Below are 21,531 nucleotides of genomic sequence, written 5' to 3'. Positions count from 1 at the left end.
TCAACCGACATGAAGCCGTGGACTCTCAGTTCGGTGCCGAGCTGAGTAAGTATCAGGGAGAAGCGAGCTGAACCAGACCATCTCTCGCCTTGGGCCCCGACACCCTGACCTTCAAAATCTGTCGACTGAAGAGTGTGAAAAGTTATCAAAAAGATAAATCTCCTGGAGGGCTGCATAAATGCAAATTCTTTCTTATGTTGATTGAAAAGGTACAGAAAGCATGATCAGGTTTAATATCACCGGCATATGTTGTGACATTTGTTAAATTTGTGTTAGCTGTACAGTGCAATTCATGATAAATATTGAAAAAACTGAATTACAGTAAGTGTATATTTATATATTAAATGGTTAAGTTAAAGTAACTCCTGCAAAAATGGAAATAAATAAAACAAAAGTAGTGAGGTGGTGTTCATGAGTTCAATGTCCATTTAGAAATTGGGTGGCAAGCTGTTTCTGAATTGTTGAGTGTGTGCCTTCAGGCTTCTGTACCTCCTCCTGAGGGTAACAATGAGAAGAGGGCATGTCCTGTGTTGGGGGTCCTCAATGATGGGTGCTGCCTTCTGAGGCTCTGCTCCTTCAAGATGTCTCAGATACTACGGAGGCCAGTACTCATGATGGAGCTGACTCTCGACAAGTGACTTCAGAACTGAAATTGAACTGAGGGCATTTTTGAGGGCAATTATTTTGTTTTGACGAAGGGTCTTGGCCCTAAATGTCAACTGTACTTTTTTCCAGAAATGCTGCCTGGCCTGTGAGATCGTCCAGTATTCTGTGTGCGTTGCTTGGATTTGCAGAATTTGAGGATTTTCTCTTGATTTTGTTTTCATTGTTGCCTGAGATCAGCAGTGAGAAAAGAGAGAAACACAAGAGATTATTAATAGAAGTCATGTTTAATTGCTCACCTTATCAATTAATAGTCAATAATATGCACTTATTACTGATTTTCTTTTGTTGACAGAGCGTTTTTGAATATGTTTACTAATCTGATTATTATCCATTTGATTAAATAATTCCCCAGATCTGAATACCCTTGAAACTATTATAAAAATAGTTTGAGATGATTTGTCCTGTTCCGTGCTTCAGCCTGCGATTCCAAAGTTTAATTTCACTGAGTTTTTGAAGAGTCGGATTAGCTTTATATGTCACAAGGACAGTACATGGAAACATTGAAACGTACTGTGAAATACATCATTTGTGTCAATGACCAACACAGTCCGCATACGTGCTGGGGTGGTCTGCAGGTTTCAGCATGCTTCTTGTGTCAATATAGCAGGCTGACAGTTTATTAATTCTAACTTGTACATCCTTGGAAAGTGAGAGGAATACAGAGCACCCGGAGGAAATCCACGCGGTCCCAGGTAGTACGCAAAAACTCCTTCTAGACAGTGGCAGGAAATGAATCCCAATCTTACAGCTGGCACATTACATGGTTATGCTAACCTCTCGATACTGCGCTGCTAATTTTTTTTGAAGAACTTTTCACTTTGATGGAACTGCTGGGTCTAGTTATTGGAGAGTGTGCAAAAGTGGTTTACCAAGATGTTTCCTGGATTAGAGTGTATGTGATTTTAGGAGAGATTAGACAACCTTGTGTCATGTTCTCTGCAGTGGAGGAAGCTGAGCGGAGACCTGATATATTTTTATAAGTTTATGTTCAGTCGCCTCTGTATGAGGTACCTCCTATACCTGATAAAGTGGTCACTGAGTGTATGTTTGTGGTCTTCTGCTGCTGTAGCCTATCCACATCAAGTTTTGACATGTTGTGTATTCAGGAATGCTCTTCCACACACTATTGTTGTAACATGAGGTTATTTCAATTCATGTCACCTTCCGGTCAGCTTGAACCAGTCTGGCCATTCTCCGCTGACGTCTCTCATTAACAAGGCATTTCTGCCCACAGAACAGCTTCTCACTGTATGATTTTTGCTTATTGCACCATTCTTTGTAACGTCCAGAGATGTGCATGAAATTTCCTGGAGATCAGCAGTTTCTAGGGTACTCAAGCCACCCCATCTGGCACCAACCATCATTCCACGGACAAAGTCACTTAGATCACATTACTTCCCCATTCTGAGCTTTGGTCTGAAGAACAGCTGAACCTTTTGACCATGTCTGCATGCTTTTATGCATTGAGTTGCAGCTACATGATTGGCTGATTAGATATTGGCATTAATGAGCAGGTGCATGGGTGTATCTAATAAATGGCCTCTGAGAGTATGAGAGGGATAGATAGCCAGCGAGTGTGTCGCCACCCACAGCTCCAATCTGCTAATTAAAGTTGCTGACAGGACAGCACTGATTGGCCTAATCTCAAATAATAATGAGGCAGCCTACAGAGAAGAAGTCATCACCCTGACACCATGGTGTCAAGAAGACAACCTCTCCCTCAATGTCGCAAAAATGAAGGAGCTGGTTGTGGACTACAGGAGGAATGGAGACAGGCTAGCCCCTGTCGACATCAATGGATCTAGGGCTGAGAGGGTGAACAGATTTAAGATCCTCGGCATACACATCGCTGAGGATCTCATGTTATATTTGTTGTGCATACCATTTACTATAAATTAATATAAGTTGCATATTGCACATTTAGACAGAGACCTACTGTCTACTGTCTAAGACCTACTGTTAAGTTTAAAGCAGATGTATGGGCAAGTCTTTTACACGGAGAGTGTTTGATGCTTGGAATGAGGCCCAGGGAATATTCATGGGTTTATGGACTGTTCAGACATCTGATGGTGAAGGGGAAGGAGGTGTTCTTAAATCATTAAGAGTGAGTCTTTAAGAAGTTAGGATAGGTATATGGATGTGTGGGTGCAGGAGGACATTGATGTGGGTGTGGGAGCTGGAATCAGACAGAAGACTAGACTGGCATGGGCTGGATTGGATGCGGGGCCTGTCTCTGTGCTGTAGTGTCTATGACAATCGGAATCACGACACTTCTTACTGCAGTGTCCATGATGATCGGAGTTATAACTCTTTGTACTGTAGAATCGATGGCAGTCGGATTTGATTCTTTGTAGTGTGATGTCGATGACAATCGGACTCGTGACTCTGGATAGATTATGAAACCATATATTTTGCTTCTTTTCTGTTTGTTTTTTTTTGTCTTGAATATGATTCTGAGATGTTTGGGCCTGTGGTTTCCATTTTGGAAATCGTCAGGGTGTTCTGGTGCTCTGTGGTCGCTGGCAGGATCATGAGGATACGTCTGCAGGATGGCCCTCAAGTCGATGCTCGACTCCATTTTGTGGATTAAAGTTTCCATTGTTCACCGATTAAAACAAGTAGAGACGTTGAAATATCAAGCGAATGCGGCAGGTGAACACCTGCTGCCAGAATTTTGATCGCTGGTGGGATTGCTCTGCTGTCAGAGAAGGGATACTACCTTTTGAACACTGGTGTCAGAGTGGGAAAACCCAGGTTTTCTGCATTTTGGATTTGGACTTGGACTATAGATTTTTTTTTTAGTCTTATAGTATTTTATATTCTATGTTTTTTGCCCGATTTTTCACATTCGTTGTGTGTGGAGAGGGGGATTTGGAGATTGATATGCCTGTTCCATTTTGTCCATTTCTTTGTGCGGGAGGTAGATATTTAGGGGTTGTAGATCGAGCTACCATTCTTTTCTTTCTTGGTTTCAAGAGACTGGATAGGCTGTGTCTGTTTTCCCTGGAGTGAAGGAGGCTGAGGGGTGACTTTCTGGAGGTTTATAAAATCACGAGCTGTTGTACATAACGTGAATAGTCACAGTCCTTTTCATGGTCTAGAAATAAAAGGTAGAGGTTTAAGGTGAGATGGGAAAGATTTAAAGGGGACCTGAGGGGCAATGTTTTCCCCCATGTAATGTGGTGGGTATATGGAATGAGCTGCTAGAAGTAGAGGTGGAGGTAGGGAGAATTAAAAATATTTAGCAATGTACAACAATAGGAAGGGTTTGGAGTCAGAGAATTTCAGAAGAATAAAATAAGTTTCAATAAGTGCTTTTACTGTCAGAGAAAGGCATACAATATACATCCTGAAATTCATTTTCTTCCCAGACATCCACAAAAACAAAGGAGTTCCCCAAGGAATGAATGACAGTTAAAACATTAGAGCCCCAAAGCCCCCCCAACTCCCCCTCCCATGCACAACCAGCTGCAAGGCAACTTCCACCCTCCACCCACCAGCAAAGATGCATCAACACCCTTCACTGATCAATCAGTCGTGCAGCAAAGAATCAATGACACAGACTTGCAGTACCCCAAAGAGTACTCGTTCACCCAGTAATTTGACATACCACAGGCTCTCTCGCTCCCTAATAAGGGAAAAAGGGGTGTCCTGTTTCACATCGAGACAGGAGGCATAACAAACAACTCACTGATTTATGATGTTACAAGTCGGTTGCTTTGCTTTTTCCGAGCTCTGCGCCCGGAGATTTGGCACCAAGAAGGTGCAGCTCCCCGAGCACACGACCCCTGGCAGCCAACCCGCTGCTCCCGATGTTCCGTGTTCTCCCGCGATGCTTCAGTTTGCGGCACCGGCCTGGAATCAGCATGTCCCCGGAGACATGAAATCCCGGAACCGTGTAAGCACGCTCGTCTTCCAGGCCGTATCCTTGGGCTATCCTCATCTGGACCATGATCCTCCCCATTCATGTACTTATCCAAACTTAAATGTTGCAATCAAACTCGAGTCCTCCACTTCCACTGACAGCTCATTCCACACTCTCACCATCTTCTGAGTCATGATGGTCCCCTCTCAAATTTTCCTTAAATATTTTACCTTTCACCCTTAACCTATTTCCTGTACTTCCTGTCTTATCCAACCTCAACAAAAAATGCCTGCTTCCATTGACAATATCCATTCCCATTAACATTTTGTACACAGCTATCGAATTCCCTCACGTTCTCCTTCGCTGCAGGGATGAAGTCCAGGTCGATGCAACCTTTCCCTGTTCCTCAGTTCCTCAAGTCCTAGCAATACCCTTGTAAATTTTCTCCGTCCTCTTTCAATCTGCCTGATACCTTTCCAGTAGATAGGTGACCAGAACTGCACACAATACTCCAAATTTGGCCTGACCCACGTCTTAGACAACTTCAAGACAACAGCCCAGTTATCTGATTTATGAAGGTCAATGTGGCAAAAGCACATGTCAGGCAGCACAGTAACGCAAAGGTTGGTGCAACGCTTTACAAAGCTAACTGTAAATTAGGGATCGATTTCCCATGTTCTGTGTAAGGAGTTTGTACATTCTCCCTGTGACCATGTGGATTTCTTCCCAGTGCTCTGGTTTCCTCCCACATTCCAAAGACTTTTGCCTAGGGTCAGTAAGTTGTGGGCATGCTATATTGGCACCAGAAGTGTAGCGATACTTTCAGGCTGCATTGCACAATCCTCGCTGATTTGACTTGACACAAATGACAGATTTCCCTGCATATGAGAAAGTCTGCGGATGCTGGAAATCCAAAGCAACACACATAAAGTGCTGGAGGAACTCAGCAGGTCAGGCAGCATCTGTGGAAGTGAATAAACAGTCAATGTTTAAATTTACTCTGGTCTTTGAACTTAGTTGGATGTCACAAAATTATGAGAGACATAGACATCATAGCCAGTCAATGACGCCATCCTCCATTCTTTGTCAGGTCTCACTGATGTAGAGGAGGCCTCAATGGGAAAACCAGATACAATAAATGACTGTGGTGGATTCACAAGTAAAGGGCTACGTCACCTGGAACTACCTCACCTGGAAGGACTGTTTAGGTCTCAGTCATTTGATAAAACAGTTCTTAATCTAATTTCTGATTGTGTTATCTGTGATAACACTTTAATTCCACAGCACTTAACATACTTTATTATAAATCAACTTCTATATTGAAGGGTGTCCTGAATAGAATGTGTTTTATCAAAGATAAACTGATCACGAGGACAATTATATTTACTTCTCATGTGGAATGATTGTATCTGTGTCCATGTGACAATGATTCCTTGAGTATAAATATTAGGGCTCAGAAGCCCGATGTCAGATTCTGAAAGGAATCCAATCGATTCAACATGAAGTGGTTACTCCTTGCCTTTGTATGCATCCAGCTCTCTGATGCCGTCTTCAGGTAGGATCATTTTAACCAAATCTTAACAGTTTTGGCAATTAATTTTTCTCCCCAAGGAACAATAACAGATGCTGACATTCTTAAATCATTTCCCACTTTACAGAGTTCCTTTACGTAAAGGAAAATCTGCCCGAGATGTTCTTCGGGAGAAGGGATTGTTGGAAGATTTCCTCAAGAAACATCCATATGATCCCTGCACAAAGTTCAAAGGTGCTTGTTCCATTGAAACTTTGGCATCAGAGGAGCCTATGACCAACTACATGGATGTAAGTAATCCTTGACTGCTATGATCTGAAATGTGGGGTGAAGGAACTCTTGACCTTCTTAATGAAAATGGTGTAACATTCCTATTGTTTTTAGAGCGAGTTCCTATTTGAAGAGAAGAACAGGAGGTGCAGAAGGAATAGTCCCTTCAGAATGCTGATGGGGGAGCAGTGGTGGGGAGATGAGTCCAGTGGTGGAATCCTGTAGAGTCTGATAGAAATGATGGGGTATGATCCATTGAATGTGGAAGCTAGTCAGGTGGGGGGTGGGCACAAGAGGAACCCTATTCTGGTTCCTGCTGGGAAAAGAGTTGGTATGATAAGAAGTGGAAAATTGGTAACACGGTGAATTGGTTTCCGATTAGTAAAATTCCACCTATCACCTCCCAGCTTCTTATTTCATCCCGCTCATACTCCCACCCACAGTTCTTCCCTCTTACCTGGACGTACGTATCAGCTGCTAGTTTGCACTCCAGCCTCTCTTACTTCTGTCTTCCTCCCCTTTCCTCTCCAGTCTTTATGAAGGCAATCACACTTAATCTGAGTAACCAAGGACATCTTGTTTTTGCCGACAGCTGTCATACTACGGAGCCATCAGCATCGGTAACCCCCCACAGAGCTTCACTGTCGTCTTTGATACTGGCTCATCCAACCTCTGGGTCCCATCAGTCTACTGCAGCCAGACACCATGCGGTAAGAAAATATAACATTGATATTAACATATTTACCAGTTCTGACACTGAGGTAGGGCCCTCTGGAGTGTTAGAGAATAGAGGGACCTTGAGATACAAGTACATGTATCCCTGAATGTGGTGTCACAGGTAGACATTGTGGTGAAGAAGGGTTTTGGCATTCTGGCCTTCATCAGTCAGGGTATTGGGTATAGAAGATCAGATGTTGCTGAGGCCACAGCTGGAATATTGTGTACAGGTTTGATCATCTCTCTACAGGAAAGATGTTGTTAAGCTGGAAAGCGTGTGAAAGGGAATTATGAGGACATTGCTGGGACTCGATGTACATTATATGTTAAATGAATGTCGCACCATTGAAACAGATGTTGAATTGTTTTGCTTCCATCAATGACACAGTCCATGGACGTGCAGCTGACAGCCTGCAAGTGTTGTCTTGCTTCTGCCCCCAGTGTAGCGTGACCTCAACTTTGTCTCCCTCATGTCTTTGGAATGTGGGTGGAAACTGGGGCTCTGGTCTGGTGAGGGGTAGAATGTTTGCAACTTGGCTGAAGGGGAAATCTCGGAGTCTGCCAGCCCTGCGATGCTTGGTGTGCTTTTGACGAGTCTTAGGGAACTATTGACCGGGGTTTGTTTGGCACAGGGTGATATATTGAAACTTTTTGTTTCATTGATGAAATGAATGTTTCTTTGCAGTGAAGCACCACAGATTCAACCCATCCCAGTCCTCAACCTTCCGCACGAATAATAAGTATCTGTCCATCACGTATGGGACAGGAAGTATGACCGGTTTTCTGGGATATGATACTCTGAGAGTAAGTGAACTCTTCACCCTCATAACTCAAACCACAGTGATACCTCTACTGCAAAACTCAGAGATCCAAACTGATACAACATTCTCAATATTATTGAAGACTATTTAATACTTCTTATTTAATTTCACTCATATATATATATATACATACATACACACACTATATATGTATGTATTTACTGTAATCTGTAGTTTGTCTCTCTATTATTGTACAGCAAACTCAAAGTTAACAAATTTAACGACATATCAGAATCAGAATCAGAGTTAATATCACCGACATATGTTATGAAAATTGTTCAGTTTACAGAGGTAGTGCAACGAAATACATGATGAATAAATATGGAGAGACAGAACTGTGTTACTCTAAGTATATATATATATGTTTATTAATTTTAATCAGAAATAAGTAATACAACATAAGAGAATAAAAAATGTACACACTTAAAATCCTGGGGGAACTCAGCAGGCCAGGCAGCATCTAGGGAATAGGGTACAGTTGATATTTTGGGCCAAAAACCATGCTGAACATGTATTAGTTCAGCATGAATCATCCTTTAGTCTTTCTCAACACCCTCTAGATTCTAGCTCTTGAATAATTTATAGTGACCAATTAACCAATCAATCAGCATGTCTTTGGGGAATGAGAGAAAATCAGATCAGACAGAAAGAACCCACCTGATCACAGGGGATGATCTACAAACTCCATGCGGGAAATACCAGAGGACGGGTTTGAACCTGGGTCACTGGCATTGTGAGGCAGCAGCTCCATGAGCTGTGCCCATGTGCGGCCTGACAGGATAAATATCTGATTAATTTCTCTTTAAATCTGTCTCACCAGCTTTCTAACCTTGTGATCAATGGACAAGAGTTTGGATTAAGTGAGACCGAACCCGGCGGTTTCTTCTCCTACTGTAATTTCGACGGTATTTTGGGCTTGGGCTATCCATCACTTGCGGCAGAAGGAGCCACTACAGTGTTCGACAACATAATGTCTCAGCATCTGGTTTCACAGCCACTCTTTTCTGTCTACTTGACAAGGTTAGCACTTTGTAACTCCTTCCTTCACTACCGGAGGATCTGTAATGTGACATGTTAATTTGGTTGGTACCAACATCACTTCTTCTTCTGACGATTCTGGTTATTTATTTTAGTTCAATGGGATTCTAGGAATTAAATCGAGAATATAAAATAGGGATGATGTTGAAAACTTAAAAAGCAGATTACTGGGTCCGGTCCAACATGTCAGGTCAGGGCTGATAACGTTAATTGAACTGGAAGTTGAAGACATTTTGGTCTCCAGTCAGATAAAGATGTCCATCATTCTTAGAGTTTTATTGTTACTTCAGCTTGGACAACTCATTTAAGGTCTAGAGTGACTTGAATACGTAGATAGGAAAGGCTTAGGAAGACATGGAACAGACGGGGCAAGTGGGATTGGTGTAAATGGTGAGCATGGATGAGTTGGAGTAAATGCCCCTTTTCCATGCTGTGTGACTCTGACTCTATAAATGCATGTTTTTGTTGCAATATTAATGAAATTATTCCTTTAAAGATTTAAAGATTAGCTTTATTTTTTGCATGTATATTGAAACTTGCTGATGTGTTTCAGGGATGTGCTGGGGACAGCCTGAGAGTGCCACCTCACTTCTGGTGTCTACACATCGTGCCTACAACTTACTAACCAAAATCTGTACATCCTTTGAGCGTTTAAATCTGAGATATTCTTATTTAACGTTGTTTTCCAGGACAAATGGTGAATCTGGAAGTGAAGTCCTTTTTGGTGGAATTGACTCAAGCCGCTACACTGGCCCAATCTACTGGGTCCCTGTTACCCAGGAGGCCTATTGGCAAATTGAGATCCAGAGGTAAGTGGTATCTCCATCTGAGGTATTCTCTCACTGATCAGCCGTTGATGATTAACTTTCAGTGAGTTGAACCAGTTATATAGTTAGAATTTATAGAGAAAACAATTGTTAGAGTCATGATGAGGCTACAGTGTGGATGGAGGAGCAACTCCTGATATTCCATCTGAGCAGCCTCCTCTCTGCTGGCATGAACATTGATTTTTCTAACTTCCGATAATTTTTCCCCATTCCCCTTCTCTCTTTATCCATTACCTGTTCTGGGTCCCCTCTCACCCCTTCTCCTCTCCTTACATCTCGCAAGTCATCTCTCATCCTCCGTTGGTCCAAAGAGAAAATCCCTAGCTCACTCAACCTACCTCATGAGATATGCTCTCTAATCCAGGCAACATCCTGGTAAATCTCCTCTGCACACTTTCTAAAACTTCCTCATCCTCCCTATACTGAGGCAATGAGAACTAAACACAATAGTCCAAGTGCAATCGAACTAGATATAACGAATACTTCAGCTTGATGACGAGATTTTCCAAATTATTTTCTTGAATTTCGGACTCAATTCTGAACTGCTTCGACAACCTATACACACAACTTCAAGAACTCCTAAATTCATATTCTCAGTTTTAGTTATTTTAATTGGCACAATTTGTCATTTTTGCACATTGATTGTTTGTCAGTCTTTGCTTATTGAGAGCTTTCATAATATCTATTGTGTTTCTTTATTTGTCTGTCATTGAATCTCAGGGTAGTACAGTACAGGGTGACATATACGTACTTTGATAATAAGTTTAATTTGACTCTGATTTTGGCAATAAATCCAAATCAGCATTTTTGGCTAACACTATGATGTTTCTCCCTCAGAGTGACAGTCAACGGCCAGATTGTGGCTTGCCCTCAAGGTTGCCCTGGCATCGTTGATACTGGAACTTCTCTTGTCGCTGTTGGCGGAAATTACATCGGCAATATTCAGCAAAGCATTGGAGCAACTCCAAATTATTATGGCCAGGTAGGGGCTGATTGTCCAGTGGTCTGTGCTCAGATGGCAGCTGTAAATTCAGTATACAGACAGCGCATTGAGTTAATGAAATGCCAGCAGCAGTGATTGTGCAAAGAATGTGCTCAGTGAGAAATGGCTAGGATTACCATCTCCATTCACAATGTAACAACCACGAATCGCTGGATGAACTCAGCAGGCCAGGCAGCTTCTATAGAAAAGAATAAACAGTCAATGTTTCATACCGAGTGGCTTCATCAGGCCTGGAAAGAAAGAGAAGTTAGAGTAAGAAGGTAGGGGAGAGGGACGGAAGAGGCACAAGGTGATAGGTGAAATTGGTGGGAGAGGGGTGAAATAAAGAGATGGGAAGTTGATTGGAGAAAGAGATAAAGGGCCGGAGAAGGGGGAATCTGATAGAAGAGGACAGAAAACCATGGAAGAAGGTGAAGGGGAAGAACAGGAAAGGGAGATGATGGGCAGGTAAGGAGATCAGGTGAAAGAGGGAAACAGGAATGAGGAATGGTGAAGGAGTGGTGTGTGGGTGGTGCAATTTCCAGAAGTGTGAGAAATCAGTGTTCATGCCATCAGGTTGGAGGCTATCCAGATGGAATATAAGCTGTTGCTCCTCCGACTGATTGTGGCCGCATCGTGACAGAAGAGGAAGGAGGCCATGGATTGTGTTTTATCATCATTGTACATTCAACCTTTCTCTATTAGTTGTAAAAGCATTAAAGCATGGAAATACACATTGGGTCAGGCAGCATCTGTGGAGAGAGAAATAAAGAAAAGAGAGTCTTTAGATGCAGAAAATCCTGATGAAGGGTCTTTGCCTGAAACATCAACTGTTCATTCCTCTCCATAGACTCTGCCTGACCAGTTGAGTTCCTCCAGCATTTATAGTGAGGGAGAATTAAAGTAGTGATACACGTTGATGACTTTACATCAGAAGTGGCTAGTTTTGGAAAGTCTGTCGATCAGAAATGACTGATTTCACCAATGATTTCTGAGGACTGTGACAAACCTAATTATTAGATGATGTGGTCTTACTAATGTAAGATCAGAGAAAACAAAGTCAGAGTAGGAATGGGATGGAAATTTAAAATAACAACTTTCTCGGAAGTTAGGGTCATCCCTGTGGTTTGAATTAAGGTGCTATGCAAAGTGTCTACCCTATCTGCCTCTGGTTTCTCTGGTGGAGGTGAGGCCACAGAATGAACACCCAATGCACTAAATATAAAAAGAAGTGTGGCGAGGATGTTTTCAATAGTGAGAGAGTCTAGGACCAGAGAACACAGCCTCAGAATAGAAGGATATCCTGTTAGAACTGTTATGAAGAGGCATTTCTTTAGCCAGAGGGTGGTGTATCAGTGGAAGTTGTTGGCAAAGTTGGCTGTGGAGTCCATGTCAGTGAATATATTTAAAGCAGTGTAGACAGTTTCTTGATTAAGGGGAAGGCAGACGAATGGGGTTGAGAGGGAATGTAAGTCAGCTATGATGAAAAGGCAGAGAAGACTGGATGGGTTGAATGGCTCAGTTCTGCTCCTATGTCTGATGGTCTAAATATTGTTGCTCTTCTTTCACAGTACACCATAAATTGCAACAATATTGGCAATATGCCTGATGTGGTCTTCACCATCAATGGATATGACTTCACTCTTCCTGCCTCAGCCTACACACTGAAGGTACGTGATTCATCAAACATATGGGGGATGAGAATTTCAAGGGATGCATTCATTAACCTTGCACAGTTTAATGACACATGTTATAATGATCATTTATTGAGTGGACACTTGACCTGGTGTTAATTGCTCTCCATTTCCTTCCAGACCAGTTACTCTAACACGGTCAGCTGCGACAGTGGATTTAGCGGCACTGGTGGAAACCTCTGGATTTTGGGAGATGTCTTCATTAGAGAATATTATTCCATCTTCGACAGAGGAAACAACCGAGTGGGATTGGCTAAGGCCGTCTAACTTGCCCCTCAATATTCCCATTGAAGGTCCATCCCAGTTCAAATTTGCAGGTTGACTTAAGCCATCTCATTTGTCATCTGACCATGCAGTATCAAAGATCAGGGTGTCACTTTCAGAATCCTGAAGGTAAAGGCACCGTATAGAATGCTGGGGTTTCACTTAAATGAAAATGCAAAAAGAGTGTTAACTGAAATAAGCGCCTGGCCTGGATGGGATTTTAAAGGACCAATCTATGAATTTTGGGTCTGAACTGGATATGCAAATATTGAGATCATGTAATTATGCCTCTTCTCAGATTGTCTAGCACCTTTCCTCTCTTCTTTCCTGATTTCCCTCTTCAGCTGTGGTTTCCAGTGCTTCACTCCTGAACCATTCTCATGGAATGAAATCTGGTTCGATGTAAACGTGAGCTGAACATCACACAGCCTATTGTTCTATCCTGTGGGATATATCTATAAATAGTTCTTAAAAATGTTGAATAAACTTTAATCATGAGATGCATATTACAAGAATTCCAGTTCCTTTTACTTTGAATGAGTGTGCGTGTGTGTGTGTGTGTGTGTGTGTGTGTGTGTGTGTGTGTGTGTGTGTGTGTGTGTGTGTGTGTGTGTGTGTGTGTGTGTGTGAGTGTGTGTGTGTGAGTGTGTGTGTGTGTGTGTGATTGTATGTGTGTGTGTGTGTGTGTGTTTAAAGTCAAGTCAATTCTATTGTCATTTAACCATGGACTTGTATACTGTCAAGAGAGACAATGTTTCTCTGAACCAGGGTGTAAAGCACTGTAGTACATATTACACACAGTAACTTATGAAAGTATGAATGAAATCTACAGATGGATTACACACAAATAAACAATGCAAAGTGCATAAACTAAATGTTGTAAGTTACAGAACAGATGAACCAGTGACATTTTGAATGCAATGCATGAGGGAGTTCAGAAAGCTAATGTCCTGAGGGAAGAAATTGTTCCCATCCTGACCGTTGTTGTTTTAATGCATCGGTGTCTCTTGCCTGATGGTAGAAAGTCAAACAGGGTGCTGGATGATGGGTGGGATCCTTGATAGTACAAAGGGCCCTTTGTACGTAGCGCTCCTGATAAATGTATCCGATGGATGGTAGGGAGACCTCTGAATGGTGCTCCAATAAAATTCCTTTAAGATGGGGAAGTGGCGGACCATCACTGCCCTCAATCTCCTTAGGATATTGAGATTCTGCTGTGCATTCTTCTTCAGGGACATGTTATTAAGGGACCAGGTGATGTTATCCTTGATATGAATGGCGTGATTATCTCCTCCCTAGGGGAGCCATGTATTCACAGAGGGGGATGGTCCATCTGCACTTTCCTGATAGAAACGTAGAAAATAGGTGCAGGAGTAGGCCATTCGACCCTTCGAGCCTGCACCACCATTCAGTATGATCATGGCTGATCATCCAACTCAGAACCCTGTACCTGCTTTCTCTCCATACCCACTGATCCCTTTAGCCACAAGGGCCATATCAAACTTCCTCTTAAATATAGCCAATGAACCGGTCTCAACTGTTTCCTGTGGCAGAGAATTCCACATATTCACCACTGTCTGTGTGAAGAAGTTTTTCCTCATCTCGGTCCTAAAAGACTTCCCCTTTATCCTTAAACTGTGACCCCTCGTTCTGGACTTCCTCAACATCGGAAACAATCTTCCTGCATCTAGCCTGTCCAATCCCTTTAGAATTTTATACATTTCAATAAGATCCCCCCTGAGTCTTCTAAATTCCAGTGAGTATAAGCCTAGTCGATCCAGTTTTTCTGCATATAAAAGTCCTGCCATCCCAGGAATCAATCTGGTGAACCTTCTTTGTACTCCCTCTATGGCAAGAATATCTTTCCTCAGATTAGGGGACCAAAAGTGCACACAATATTCTAGGTGCAGTCTCATCAAGGCCTTGTACAACTGCAGTAGAACCTCCCTGCTCCTGTACTCAAATCCTTTTGCTATGAATGCCAACATACCATTTGCCTTTTTCACCGCCTGCTGTACCTGCATGCCCACCTTCAATGACTGGTGTACAATGACACCCAGGTCTCGCTGCACCTCCCCTTTTCCTAATCGGCCACCGTTCAGATAATAATCTGTTTTCCTGTTCTTCCAACCAAAGTGGATAACCTCACATTTATCCACATGAAATTGCATCTGCCATGAATTTGCCTACTCACCTAACCTATCCAAGTCACCCTGCATCCTCTTAGCATCCTCCTCACAGCTAACACCGCCGCCCAGCTTTGTGTCATCTGCAAACTTGGAGATTCTGCATTTAATTCCCTCATCTAAATCATTAATATATATTGTAAACAACTGGGGTCCCAGCACTGAGCCTTGCGGTACCCCACTAGTCACTGCCTGCCATTCTGAAAAGGTCCCGTTTACTCCCACTCTTTGCTTCCTGTCTGCCAACCAATTCTCTATCCGCATCAATACCATACCGCCAATACTGTGTGCTTTAAGCTTGCACACTAATCTCCTGTGTGGGACCTTGTCAAAAGCCTTTTGAAAATCTAAGTATACCACATCCACTGGCTCCCCCCATCCACTCTACTAGTTACATCTTCAAAAAATTCTATAAGATTCGTCAGACATGATTTTCCTTTCACAAATCCATGCTGACTTTGTCCGATGATTTCACCTCTTTCCAAATGTACTGTTATTACATCTTTGATAAGCGACTCTAGCATTTTCCCCACCACTGATGTCAGACTAACCGGTCTATAATTCCCCGGTTTCTCTCTCCCTCCTTTTTTAAAAAGTGGGTTTACATTAGCCACCCTCCAATCCTCAGGAACTAATCCAGAATCTAAGGAGTTTTGAAAAATTATCACTAATGCATCCATTATTTCTTGGGCTACTTCCTTAAGCACTCTGGGATGCAGACCATCTGGCCCTGGGGATTTATCTGCCTTTAATCCCTTCAATTTACCTAACACCACTTCCCTACTAACATGTATTTCCCTCAGTTCCTCCATCTCACTAGACCCTCGGTCCCTTACTATTTCCGGAAGATTATTTATGTCATCCTTAGTGAAGACAGAACCAAAGTAGTTATTCAATTGTTCTGCCATGTCTTTGTTCCCTATGATCAATTCACCTGTTTCTGACTGTAAAGGACCTACATTTGTCTTGACCAATCTTTTTCTTTTCACATATCTATAAAAGCTTTTACAGTCAGTTTTTATGTTCCCTGCCAGCTTTCTCTCATAATCTTTTTTCCCTTTCCTAATTAAGCCTTTGTCCTCCTTTGCTGGTCTCTGAATTTCTCCCAGTCCTCAGGTGTGCCGCTTTTTTTTGCTAATTTATATGTTTCTTCTTTGGATTTGATACTATCGCTAATTTCCCTTGTCAGCCACGGGTATACTTCCTTCCCTGGTTTATTCTTTTGCCAAACTGGGATGAACAATTGTTGCAGTTCATCCATGCGATCTTTAAATGCTTGCCATTGTATATCCACCGTCAACCCTTTAAGTATCATTTGCCAGTCTATCTTAGCTAATTCACGTCTCATACCTTCAAAGTTACCCTTCTTTAAGTTCAGAACCTTTGTTTCTGAATTAACTATGTCACTCTCCATCTTAATGAAGAATTCCACCATATTATGGTCACTCTTACCCTAGGGGCCTCGCACGACAAGATTGCACACTAACCCTTCCTCATTGCTCAATACCCAATCTAGAATGACCTGCTCTCTAGTTGGTTCCTCGACATGTTGGTTCAGAAAACCATCCCGGATACATTCCAAGAAATCCTCTTCCTCAGCACCCTTACCAATTTGGTTCACCCAATCTATATGTAGATTGAAGTCACCCATTATAACTGCTGTTCCTTTATTGCATGCATTTATAATTTCATGTTTAATGCCATCCCCAACCTCACTACTACTGTTAGGTGGCCTGTACAATACTCCCACCAGTGTTTTCTGCCCCTTAATGTTATGCAGCTCTACCCATATCGATTACCCATCCTCCAGGCTAACGTCTTTCCTTTCTATTGCGTTAATCTCCTCCCTAACCAGCAATGCTACCCCACCTCCTTTTCTTTCCTGTCCATCCCTCCTGAATATTGAATATCCCTGGATGTTGAGCTCCCATCCTTGGTCACCCTGGAGCCATGTCTCTGTGATCCCAACTATATCATATTCATTAATAACTATCTGCACATTCGATTCATCTACCTTGTTACGAATGCTCCTCGCATAGACACACAAAGCCTTCAGGCTTGTTTTTACAACACTCTTAGCCCTTATACAATTGTGTTGAAAAGTGGTTCTTTTTGCTTTTTGCCCTGGATTTGCCTGCCTGCCACTTTTACTTTTCACCTTACTAGTTTTTGCTTCTACCCTCATTTTACACCCCTCTGTCTCTCTGCACTTGTTCCCATCCCCCTGCCACATTTGTTTAAATCCTCCTGAACAGCAGTTGTCCTGATGTCCACAATGATTTCCTTGTTCTTCTCCATGTTTTGACTTAGCTTGTTCTTCTCACATCAATCCACCTGCCACTCCATTTCCTCTCCGTCCTCTGACTCACAATTGTTTGTGTGTGTGTGTGTGTGTGTGTGTGTGTGTGTGTGTGTGTGTGTGTGTGTGTGTGTGTGTGTGTGTGTGTGTGTGTGTGTGTGTGTGTGTGTGTGTGTGTGTGCGCGCGCGCGTGTGTGAATAAAAGCCTCTGGAACTACAAACTCTGTTTAGCGGAGCGAACAGAGCAAGTATAAAAACACTTACCTGTGCATTCACAGGCCCCTCCCACTGCAACACACCTCCTACTCAATCCTGTCTGTGAGGCCTCAAAGTACCACATCCAAGTCCCACCGAATGTTCTCTGGTTATACAGTCCCCGGAGATTGAAACTGTGCAGTAATTGGACCAATACACAGTGCAAGGTGAAGCCACCAAATCAGAACTAATCATCTCCTGTCACCACTCTTCATGAAGCCCACCTCTGCGTTTACAAAACTTCCATGTTCCCACTGTAGTTTTCCATTTTCAAGCTTTGATTCTCATTGTGGAAATGATAAACTCAGTAAAGACGTCACCATTGCCTCCAGGTGACTGATGTCCAAGCCGCTCTTTAACATCTGAGGGGCCCATTGATTATGGGGTCCTGATATCATGGTGAGTGCTGGAAAAGACCCCACTCAGGTGAGGAGAAATGGCAGATGCCCATGTAGAGACAAAAGCAAGAGGTTATAGGTAGAGCAAACACGAGGAAATCTGCAGATGCTGGAAATTCAAACAACACACACAAAATGCTGGTGGAACACAGCAGGCCAGGCAGCATCTTTAAGGAGAAGCACTGTCGACGTTTCGGGCCGAGACCCTTCGTCAGGACTAACTGAACGGAGAGATACTAAGAGATTTGAAAGTAGTGGGGGGAGGCACCAGAGGGAGATGGAGAACAGGCAAACAGCTAAATATGTCAGGGATGGGGTAAGAAGGGGAGGAGGGGCATTAACGGAAGTTAGAGAAGTCAATGTTCATGCCATCAGGTTGGAGGCTACCCAGCCGGTATATAAGGTGTTGTCCTCCAACCTGAGTTTGGATTCATTTTGACAATAGAGGAGGCCATGGATAGACATATCAGATTGGGAATGGGACGTGATCTCCCTCCTGGCACTTATCCTTGTAAGCGGAACAAGTGCTACACCTGCCCTTACACTTCCTCCCTCACCACCATTCAGGGCCCCAGACAGTCGTTCCAGGTGAGGCAGCCAGAGTAATCAAAGACCTATCCACCTCAGACAATGTCTCTTCCCTCCTCTCTCATAGGCCAGAATCTACAAAACCCTGAAATCCTGTACCACCAGGCTCAAGGACGGCTTTTCCCTGCTGTTTGAAGACTATTGAATGGTTCCCTAGCAAAATAAGATGGATTCTTGGGCTCACAATCTACCTCGTTATGATCTTACCCCTTATTGTCCACCTGTATTGCTCTTTCTCTCTAACAGTCACACTTCATTCTGTATTCTTTTGTTGTCCTAACTTCATTTTTTATTTTATTGAGATATAATGAGGAACAGCCTCTTTTGGCACTTCATGCTGTCCAGCAATCCTCTAATTGTATTCTGAGTCTACCCACAATACAACCCCACATATCGGCTACTTTTAGGAGGCCTAAATGAATCCCATAATTTTTTTTTACCTTGGCGTTTTCTTAACTCCACCCACAAAGATTCAACATTCTCAGACCCTATGTCACCTCCTTCTAAAGATGTAATTCCATCTCTTACCAATATAGCCAGACCACCACCAATACCCTCCTGCCTGTCCTTATGATACAAAGTATATCCTTTGATGTTAAGCTCCCAACTATGTCCTTCCTTCAGCCACGACTCAGTGATGCCCACAGTGTCACACCAACCAATCTCTAATTGTGCCACGAGGGCTTCAGATTTATAGATAATTGGGCAGTTTTCCAGGGAAGGTGGGACCTGTTCCGGCGGGATGGTTTACATCTGAACTGGAGGGTGAAAAATATTCTTGCAGGTAGGTTTGCTAGAGAGGCTCCAGTGGATTTAAACTAGATACGAGTGGGGAGGGGAACCAGAGTGTAGGAACAGATGTATGGGAGAAGGAAGAAAAAGAAGATAGTAAAGTTGTTTGCACCGTTAGAGATAAACAGAGAGGAAGAGGTGGAGAATTTCTTAAATACATTTATTTTAATGCTAGGAGCATTGTAAGAAAGGTGGATGAGCTTAGAGCATGGATTGATACCTGGAAATACGATGTTGTAGCTATTAGTGAAACATGGTTGCAGGGGGTGTGTGATTGGCAACTACATATTCCTGGATTTCGTTACTTCAAGTATGATAGAATCGGAGGGACAAGAGGGGGAGGTGTTGCGTTGCTTGTCAGAGAAAATATTACAGCGGTGCTCTGGCAGGATAGATTAGAGGGCTCGTCTAGGGAAATTATTTGGGTGGAATTGAGGAATGTGAATGGTATAGTATCACTTATAGGGGTGTATTATAGACCACCTAATGGGGAGCGAGAATTGGAGGAGCAAATTGGCAAGGAGATAACAGATATTTGTAGTAAGCACAGGGTTGTGATTGTGGGAGACTTTAATTTTCCACACATAGACTGGGAAGCCCATACAGTAAAAGGGATGGATGGTTTGGAGTTTGTAAAATGTGTGCAGGATAGTTTTTTGCAGCAATACATAGAGGTACCAACTAGAGGAGGGGCAGTGTTGGATCTCCTGTTAGGGAATGAGATAGGTCAGGTGACGGAGGTGTGTGCTGGGGAGCACTTTGGGTCCAGTGAGCACAATGTCATTAGTTTCAATATAATTATGGAGAAGGATAGGACTGGACCCATGGTTGAGATTTTTGATTGGAGAAAGGCTAACTTTGAGGAGATGCGAAAAGACTTAGAAGGAGTGGATTGGGACAAAGAGAGATATCTACAATAAATATAGGCAGCATGGAGTAAATGAGGTGCTCAAGGAATATAAAGAATGTTAGAAGAATCTTAAGAAAGAAATTAGAAAAGCTATAAGAAGATACGAGGTTGCTTTGGCAAGTAAGATGAAAATAAATCCAAAGGGTTTTCTACAGTTATATTAATAGCAAAAGGATAGTGAGGGATATAACTGGTCCCTTAGAGAATCAGAGTGGACAGCTATGTGTGGAGCCAAAGAAACGGGGGAGATTTTGAACAATTTCTTTTCTTCGGTATTCACTAAGGAGAAGGATATTGAATTGTGTAAGGTAAGGGAAACAAGTAGGGAAGTTATGGAAACTATGATGATTAAAGAGGAGGAAGTACTGGAGCTTTTAAGGAATATAAAAGTGGATAAATCCCCAGATCCTGACAGGATATTCCCTAGGATCTTGAGGGAAGTTAGTGTAGAAATAGCAGGGGCTCTGACAGAAAGATTTCAAATGTCATTAGAAACGGGAATGGTGCTGGAGGATTGGCATATTGCTCATGTTGTTCCATTGTTTAAAAAGGGTTCTAAGAGTAAACCTATCAATTATCGGCCTGTCAGTTTGACGTCAGTGGTGGGTAAATTAATGGAAAGTATTCTTAGAGATGGTATATATAATTATCTGGATAGACAGGGTCTGATTAGGAACAGTCAACATGGATTTGTGCGTGGAAGGTCATGTTTGACAAATCTTATTGAATTTTTTGAAGAGGTTACGAGGAAAGTTGACGAGGGTAAAGCAGTGGACGTTGTCTATATGGACTTCAGTAAGGTCTTTGACAAGGTTCCGCATGCAAGGTTAGTTACTAAGGTTCAATCGCTAGGTATTAATATTGAAGTAGTAAAATGGATTCAACAGTGGCTGGATGGGAGATGCCAGAGAGTAGTGGTGGATAACTGTTTGTCAGGTTGAAGGCCGGTGACTAGTGGTGACTCAGGGATCTGTACGGGGTCCAATGTTGTTTGTCATTTACATTAATGATCTGGATGATGGAGTGGTAAATTGGTTTAGTAAGTATGCAGATGATACTAAGATAGGTGGCATTGTGGATAATGAGGTAGGTTTTGAAAGCTTGCAGAGAGATTTATGCCAGTTAGAAGAGTGGGCTGAACGATGGCAGATGGAGTTTAATGCTGATAAGTGTGAGCTGCTACATTTTGGTAGGAATAATCCAAATAGGACATACATGGTAAATGATAGGGCATTGAAGAATGCAGTAGAACAGAGTGATCTAGGAATAATGGTGCATAGTTTCCTGAAGGTGGAATCTGATGTGGATAGGGTGGTGAAGAAAGCTTTTGGTATGCCGGCCTTTATAAATCAGAGCATTGAGTGTAGGAGTTGGGAGTAATGTTAAAATTCTACAAGGCATTGGTGAGGCCGAATTTGGAGTATTATG

General features: G+C 42.5%; 1 protein-coding gene across 1 annotated transcript; it reads left to right on the top strand.

Moving 5' to 3' along the window:
- The first annotated feature begins 5,957 nt into the window (after positions 1–5,957).
- LOC140717321 (pepsin A-like) lies at positions 5,958–13,179 on the top strand. The gene is made up of 9 exons (XM_073030795.1): positions 5,958–6,086; positions 6,190–6,352; positions 6,925–7,042; positions 7,735–7,853; positions 8,691–8,890; positions 9,598–9,717; positions 10,573–10,717; positions 12,289–12,387; positions 12,532–13,179. The coding sequence occupies exons 1-9, from the start codon at positions 6,031–6,033 to the stop codon at positions 12,676–12,678; spliced, it is 1,167 nt and encodes a 388-aa protein (XP_072886896.1). The 5' UTR covers positions 5,958–6,030; the 3' UTR covers positions 12,679–13,179.
- The last annotated feature ends 8,352 nt before the right edge of the window (positions 13,180–21,531 follow it).

The sequence above is a fragment of the Hemitrygon akajei genome, chromosome 27, assembly GCF_048418815.1.
Source record: "Hemitrygon akajei chromosome 27, sHemAka1.3, whole genome shotgun sequence".
Classification (NCBI taxonomy): domain Eukaryota; kingdom Metazoa; phylum Chordata; class Chondrichthyes; order Myliobatiformes; family Dasyatidae; genus Hemitrygon; species Hemitrygon akajei.
This window is presented reverse-complemented; position numbering and strand designations above follow the sequence as displayed.

Excerpts from the sequence above, each read along its gene's own strand:
- LOC140717321 (XM_073030795.1), top strand. The coding sequence starts at position 6,031 with ATGAAGTGGTTACTCCTTGCCTTTGTATGCATCCAGCTCTCTGATGCC. Across the intron at positions 6,353-6,924 it reads CTATGACCAACTACATGGAT|CTGTCATACTACGGAGCCAT; the intron begins GTAAGTAATCCT and ends TTTTGCCGACAG. Across the intron at positions 8,891-9,597 it reads TTTTCTGTCTACTTGACAAG|GACAAATGGTGAATCTGGAA; the intron begins GTTAGCACTTTG and ends GTTGTTTTCCAG.